Genomic DNA, 7500 nt, shown 5'->3' on the forward strand with positions numbered 1-7500 from the left:
GAGTGAGAGAGAGGGAGAGAGGGAGTGAGAGAGAGAGGGAGGGAGAGAGAGAGAGAGAGAGAGAGAGAGAGAGAGGGAGGGAGTGAGAGAGAGAGAGAGAGAGAGAGAGAGGGAGAGAGGGAGAGAGGGAGAGAGGGAGGGAGGGAGAGAGAGGGAGAGAGGGAGTGAGAGAGAGAGGGAGGGAGAGAGAGAGAGAGAGAGAGAGAGAGAGAGAGAGAGGGAGGGAGTGAGAGAGAGGGAGAGAGAGAGAGAGAGAGAGAGAGAGGGAGAGAGGGAGAGAGGGAGGGAGGGAGGGAGGGAGGGAGAGAGCAGTGAATGCTGGCTGTTATCTGGGCCGCAGAGGGCCGGCCCGAAGGCTGCAGGGGCGTCTGTGAGAGGAGCTGATTAAATCGGAGATCGTGTTCATTTCAGAGTCAAACAAGACGAAGCAGCAAGAATTCGACTTCTCCACACTGCGGACCTGCCAGTCACACCAGGACACAGCGAGGCTCGTTAGCCGAGCGGACCGTCCACTGAGACGCATCGGAGGGTTCCGTCTGTTAGTGGGGGTCTGTGGTGCTTTGACCTCATTACAGCTCAGACTAGCTTTAACTGCGTGTGCCGTTAGACCGGCGCTTGGTTTACTGCAGTGAGACGGCAGAGCGCAAGACTGGAGTTAATGAATCGTGACAGTCAGGTGTCATCAAAACTGCAAAGGGGAATTCCACCTATTTTTCAAAATTTCTGTATAACATAATCGTTGAGAGTCTTCACAGTGGTGATGATAGGAACCGGGGTCGCCATGACTACAACATAAATATAGCAAGCAAAGGAAAATTGATTTATATAGCGCTTTTTACAACAGAGGTTGTCACAAAGCAGCTTTACAGAGCAATCAGTGTTACAGAAAGAAAAGAAAAGAAAATCTGGGTCCTATAGACATTTTATTTACCATCCAGAACCACCAGAGAACCTCCACCAGTCTTCTGAGTTTATATGGAATGTTGATGATGGGGAAAATAGTGGAAAATCTGGAATATTAAGTTTGCTTTGGGGACTATTTGGCCTCTCAGCGCTGTGCATGTATCCCTCCACCACAAATGGATTTTAAGGCCAAAATCTCATGTCTATATTAGCGCTTTCTACATGTTTATGTTTTGTTTTAACAAAACATTTTGGCCCCATTAAAGACATCCATTGTGATTAATTGAAAGGCTTAGGTTTGTAGCACGGCATGAGGAACCTTCAGCCAACACCATAGACACTTAAAAAAGATAAGTAGTTCTATTTAGGAAGGACCATTAAATAGAAGCATTGTACCATGCAAAGTACAAGTTAAGCATGCAAATGGCTCTTTGAGTGTCCACATTTCTATATAGAACCATTGCCTTTACTAAGGAACCCTTGAAGAACCGCCTTGTTAAGAGTTTAATTAGCACAGCAAAAGTGCAGCACTCACTGTAGCATCCTTAGGGTTAAAATTGTAGGACTGCTGCTTATTTAAGAACAATTTGACTTGTATACTGTGCTCTTGGCTCTTATTTTAAAAACAATTAGTTGGAATAACAAATACTCAGACTGCCCGTTAACTTCAGTTAGACATGAAGTGGACATTTGTCTGCACTCTAGTTCACATTTGCTATGTGCCTTGTTAGAGTGTTTATGAACAAAGCTGGTGGATTGGCAGCTCATTAGCCTGATTTCTCTGCAGCTTGGCTGAATTGCTTGGTAACGAGGTCTAGCTGGACGCTCCAGAATTGGCCTTTTGGTAGCTTGTGCATGAATTAGAGGGCTTGTTTCATTTTCGGTCAATGACAAGGCCAAACCACTCAGGATGTAGCCGTTTTCTAAGACATATGCACTGACGGCCCATCAAAACCGATCTTTTCCATGTTCCTGCTAATTTGTTGGGACAGTTTAGAGCCCAGCACTCTTTAATTGAACTGGTCAGCTTATAATAAAGCACTCTGGGAGCTGGGTCAGTTGTGATGGATCAGGAAGAACAAAATGAAGTGTTTCTGTAACAACTGAGGGCCATGTTATACGTGTTAGTTTTAAATTGGTGTCATTTTGATGTGGGTCAGATCCACGGCTGAAGATGTGGCACTAATTTGATGTGATATGTAAACTCAGTTGCTCCCAGTAAAGCTCACAATGTCATATGAGAATCACTGTATTGATTAAAGATGTGATTAAAAGATTAAAAATGACCATAAAGACAAATATAACACAAATAATACAAATAATAAATTAATTATATATATATATATATATTTCCAAAAGTATTCGCTCCTCTGCCTTCACACGTATATGAACTTGAGTGAGACCCCATTCCTAATCCATAGGGTTTAATATGATGTCGCCACTGCATCCCACGCTGTGCATTGCGCTTGGTGATGTAAGGCTTGGATGCAGCTGCTCGGCCATGGAAACCCATTCCATGAAGCTCTCTACGCTGTTCTTGAGCTGATCTGAAGGCCACATGAAGTTTGGAGGTCTGTAGTGATTGACTCTGCAGAAAGTCGGTGACCTCTGCGCACTATGCCCCTCAACATCCGCTGACCCGCTCTGTCATTTTACGTGGCCGACCACTTCGTGACTGAGCTGCTGTCGTTCCCAATCGCTTCCACTTTGTTATAATCCCACTGACAGTGGACTGTGGAATATTTAGTAGTGAGGAAATTTCACGACTGGACTTGCTGCACAGGTGGCGTCCGATCACGGTACCACGCTGGAATTCACTGAGCTCCTGAGAGCGACCCATTCTTTCACTAATGTCTGTAGAAGCAGTCTGCAGGCCTAGAGGCTCGGCTTTATACACCTGTGGCCATGGAAGTGACTGGAACACCTGAATTCAGTGGTTTGGACGGGCGACTGTATACTTTCAGCATGCATATATATATATAATTTTTAAATGTATATAAATATATATATGTTTGTTATTCACTAAGTTGTTGTCTTTCTGATTGTGTATGTCAGGGATGATCTTTTCCGTGTGGAGCTGGACAATGTGGTGGGAGACGAGATGTTCTACAGTAAGGTAAGATAATCTGCAGGCTTTAGAATATAGTGAGAGTAAAGTGGGAGTAAAGTGAGAGCAGCATGAGACTAAAAAGAGAGAACATTTTGAGGGAAGTCACAGTGAAGGTAAAATTATTTGACATGAGATGTATGATGTATAGTAAAGTGGGTAGGGATTTTAAAGTAAAGTTAGAGTAATGTGGCAACAAAGTTAGAATAAAGTTTGCAGTCTAATGGGAGTATAATAACATGGAAGAAAAGTCTGTGTCATAAAAAAAGGGTGAGTAATGTTGAAAAAGGAGTAAAGTTAAAGTCAAATTAAAGTTATAGAGGGATTGGGAATTAAAGTAGGAGTATAGTTAAAGTTGAGTTAAAGTGGGAGTAAATATGAAATGATAGTTAAATTAAAGGAAAGTGGGTTTACAGTTAACAGAGGTGGTGTAGAGTTAATGTGGTAGTAAAGTTAGAGGTGGTGTAGAGTTCATGTGGTAGTAAAGTTAGAGTGGCTGTAAAGTTAGAGTGGGTGTAAAGTTCATGTGGTAGTAAAGTGAGAGTGGCTGTAAAGTTAGAGTGGGTGTAGAGTTCATGTGGTAGTAAAGTTAGAGTGGGTGTAAAGTTCATATGGTAGTAAAGTTACAGTGGCTGTAAAGTTAGAGTGGGGGTAGAGTTCATGTGGTAGCAAAGTTACAGTGGTTGTAAAGTTAGAGTGGGTGTAGAGTTCATGTGGTAGTAAAGTTACAGTGGTTGTAAAGTTAGAGTGGGTGTAAAGTTCATATGGTAGTAAAGTTACAGTGGTTGTAAAGTTAGAGTGGGTGTAGAGTTCATGTGGTAGCAAAGTTACAGTGGTTGTAAAGTTAGAGTGGGTGTAAAGTTCATATGGTAGTAAAGTTACAGTGACTGTAAAGTTAGAGTGGGTGTAAAGTTCATGTGGTAGTAAAGTTACAGTGGCTGTAAAGTTAGAGTGGGTGTAGAGTTCATGTGGTAGCAAAGTTACAGTGGCTGTAAAGTTAGAGTGGGTGTAGAGTTCATGTGGTAGTAAAGTTACAGTGGCTGTAAAGTTAGAGTGGGTGTAGAGTTCATGTGGTAGCAAAGTTACAGTGGCTGTAAAGTTAGAGTGGGAGTAAAGTTCATATGGTAGTAAAGTTAGAGTGGCTGTAAAGTTAGAGTGGGTGTAAAGTTCATGTGGTAGTAAAGTTAGAGTGGTTGTAAAGTTAGAGTGGGTGTAGAGTTCATGTGGTAGTAAAGTTAGAGTGGGTGTAAAGTTAGAGTGGGTGTAGAGTTCATGTGGTAGTAAAGTTAGAGTGGTTGTAAAGTTAGAGTGGGTGTAAAGTTCATGTGGTAGTAAAGTTAGAGTGGGTGTAAAGTTAGAGTGGGTGTAAAGTTAGAGTGGGTGTAGAGTTCATGTGGTAGTAAAGTTAGAGTGGGTGTAAAGTTAGAGTGGTTGTAAAGTTAGAGTGGGTGTAGAGTTCATGTGGTAGTAAAGTTAGAGTGGTTGTAAAGTTAGAGTGGGTGTAAAGTTCATGTGGTAGTAAAGTTAGAGTGGGTGTAAAGTTAGAGTGGGTGTAAAGTTCATGTGGTAGTAAAGTTAGAGTGGGTGTAAAGTTAGAGTGGGTGTAGAGTTCATGTGGTAGTAAAGTTAGAGTGGGTGTAAAGTTAGAGTGGTTGTAAAGTTAGAGTGGGTGTAGAGTTCATGTGGTAGTAAAGTTAGAGTGGTTGTAAAGTTAGAGTGGGTGTAAAGTTCATGTGGTAGTAAAGTTAGAGTGGGTGTAAAGTTAGAGTGGGTGTAGAGTTCATGTGGTAGTAAAGTTAGAGTGGTAATAAAGTCAGCGCGGGTGTGAGAGTTAAAGTCTCAGGAAAGTTAAAGTGAGAGTAACAGAACGGTAGGAAAATTGTAATAAAGTAGAATTAAAATAAAAGTGGTTGTGAAGTTAGAATGGTAGTAAAGTGAATGTAGGAGTAATGTTAGAGTGGTATAGTTAGAGTGGGAGAGATGGTTTGAGGAAAGTTTGCTGTACAGCATGATTGACCTGTCTGTCTGTCTGTGTGGTGCAGAAGAGGACGTGGGAGTCCAACAGGAATGATATCAGGATCTGTAGGATGAAGGGCAAACATGAGGTAAGAGAACACACACACACACACACACACACACACACACGCACACTTGAGTGCCATATCTTTCACACACCCGTTTCTTTTATGCTTCTTCTTCGCGAAGGGGCTTTTTTACTGAAAGCTGTGAGAGGGAAAGAGCGAGGGATGAATTAAATAATCCCCTCCAGGACATGAAAAAGACTAACAGGAGAGAAAAACAGAGATATTTAACACCCACTCTCACACCTGACACTGCATATGGCTTTATCTGTGAGAGATCGACGTGAGCTAAATGTGAGTTAGACAAAAGCACGGTGAGTAAGACGGGTGAGGAGACGGATGAGAGCAGAAAGAGTGACAGAGATACTGCCCCACCTGTTCACCCTCAGGGGAGGAAGATAGCAGGACTGAATTACAGAAAGGGAGATGGAAAAGAGAGAAAGTAGAAAACTTTATTACAGCACCTACCTTATACTTCAACATTCTGGCCACTTTATTGGAAACACCTACTTTATAATTCTACTCTCTGGCCACTTTATTAGAAACACCTGTCTTCCCTCAAGGAACACACTGTGTGATTTTAGCTTGTTTAAAAACACACGCACAAACTAATATGGGTGGAGAAACATAGGCCAACAAAACAGAGGCAAAAAAGTCAGAGGTAACATTTTTACAATTGACTTTGTAAAATAGGCTGTAGAGATACTGTTGTCCTTCCGTTGGCATCTACAGTGCGAGTATATGAACTGTAGGCTTTGTCTGTACATTATGGACTATTCAAACCTTAAGTGTGGCTCATCAAAGAACAAGGTTTCTCAGTTTGCACAGTCTGGCCTTAGAAGATGTTTAACCACAGCTAAAGCAGCCAAGCAAAATACTTTGGAAGTAAATCTCCACAACTGAGCTCCTCGGATCTCTGTGCTATATAGACTGTTGCTGAAAGAGACACATGAAGATCAAAATTAAAATACACACTGTAGAGTCCCGCTATGGCCCGCTTGGCCACGTGGAGTGGTGAGCTAGAGTGACAACTCGAGCCGCAAGAAGATTCACTGCGCTGGGGAGGAGGATGCTCTGTCTCTCTGCTCTGGCGTCCAGGGGAAGAGGAATGGTGGCAGTATGTGTGGTTACAGGGACAGTGAACATTCCGTAACCCCTTCTGCAGGAGGGTTGGGGCAGCTTGCCCCTGTGCGCCCCAGGGGCTCTGTTCAGACTGTGAGGGGTCGCCAGGACGGCTCTTTTAAAGTGGGAAGCTATGTGACATCCCACTACCAGCATGTTTGGCCATGGATGCCGGAACGCAGAGCACCTGGGATACCACCGTGGCAGCAGTGAGAGACTTTACTGGTGAATGAGTTGTGTAGGTAGTTTAAGGAAGAGCAGCGGTGTTACATGTGTGCTTCATTGTGCTGTGCTGTGGGGTAGAAGGTGGGTCTGTATTCTCGATCATGAACAGACTGAGTGGGCCTAGACCCCATGTGTCAAACAAAAGGCCCGCAGGCCAAATAAGGCCCACTACAAAATCCTATCTGACCGCAAAGGTATTTTAATTTTCAATGAATATTAGCCTGTATGTAATGTATGCTGTAACTCATCGACCCCAACAACAGTCTATGGGACAATGGTTACACCTCAGTTCTACACTGAACACCAGTTTGGGGATGTGCCAAAATGCATTTCAGCTGCAGTTCAGTCAATATAAACACTTAACTCAGAAACAGAACCAAAGTCTTTGGCCCTATCTCATTTCCCCCCTCGCCCCTACCACTTAGCCCTTACCCCTCCATTCTGTGTGTTTACGTCTAGGGGTAGGGTGTCCCAATTCTTGTTGAGAAGTTTTAGAGCTACATAACCAACTGGAGGTTTTTCAGAGGCGCACTCCAAACAGAGTGTTATGAAGAAAGTGACCAAAGGAACCCCTAAAATGACCATAACCATTGTAATGCCTTAGTTTAACATCATTTCGATGTATTATATATCCTTTTCCATATAAAAGAAAGTGCTGATTTCTCTGTAGGTTGCCAAATTTCCTGTTCCACCTTCCACCACCAAATGGTGCAGTGCCAGATTGAAACGGCTGCTCCATTTAAGGTGGAACGGGAACATTCGAGCAAGAAGCTGGCCAATATCTGACTTCATATCACTGAAGAATTAGGGGTGGGTGATAATAAATAATTGCCCCCCTCTTTGAAGGCGTATGATCCCTAAATGTAACTAAAGCCCAGCGATGAGGAGCTGAACTTTCCCCTCCTCTGCTGTCCCTGCAGACGGGCAGGGTCGCCTACAGAGCAGCGCTGGTAGCTGATAATGAAGTGATGCTCTTTTATTTGGGGGTCACATTTTTGTACAAGGTGTAGGGTAAAAATAAGACGTGGGATTGGGCCTAAGTGAACTTGCAGCAAAGAAAGG

General features: G+C 43.2%; 1 protein-coding gene across 1 annotated transcript in view; it reads left to right on the plus strand.

Annotated features, from left to right (window-relative positions):
• sema6bb (sema domain, transmembrane domain (TM), and cytoplasmic domain, (semaphorin) 6Bb) overlaps nucleotides 1-7500 on the plus strand; it is a 253112-nt gene that overhangs the window by 139480 nt on the left and 106132 nt on the right. Inside the window, exons 4-5 of the mRNA XM_037535866.1 lie at nucleotides 2959-3019; nucleotides 5053-5115. Coding sequence (XP_037391763.1) covers nucleotides 2959-3019; nucleotides 5053-5115 — 124 coding nt within the window. The remainder of the gene's footprint in view (nucleotides 1-2958; nucleotides 3020-5052; nucleotides 5116-7500) is intronic.

Source organism: Pygocentrus nattereri, chromosome 28, assembly GCF_015220715.1.
Source record: "Pygocentrus nattereri isolate fPygNat1 chromosome 28, fPygNat1.pri, whole genome shotgun sequence".
In the NCBI taxonomy this organism is placed as follows: Eukaryota; Metazoa; Chordata; class Actinopteri; order Characiformes; family Serrasalmidae; genus Pygocentrus; species Pygocentrus nattereri.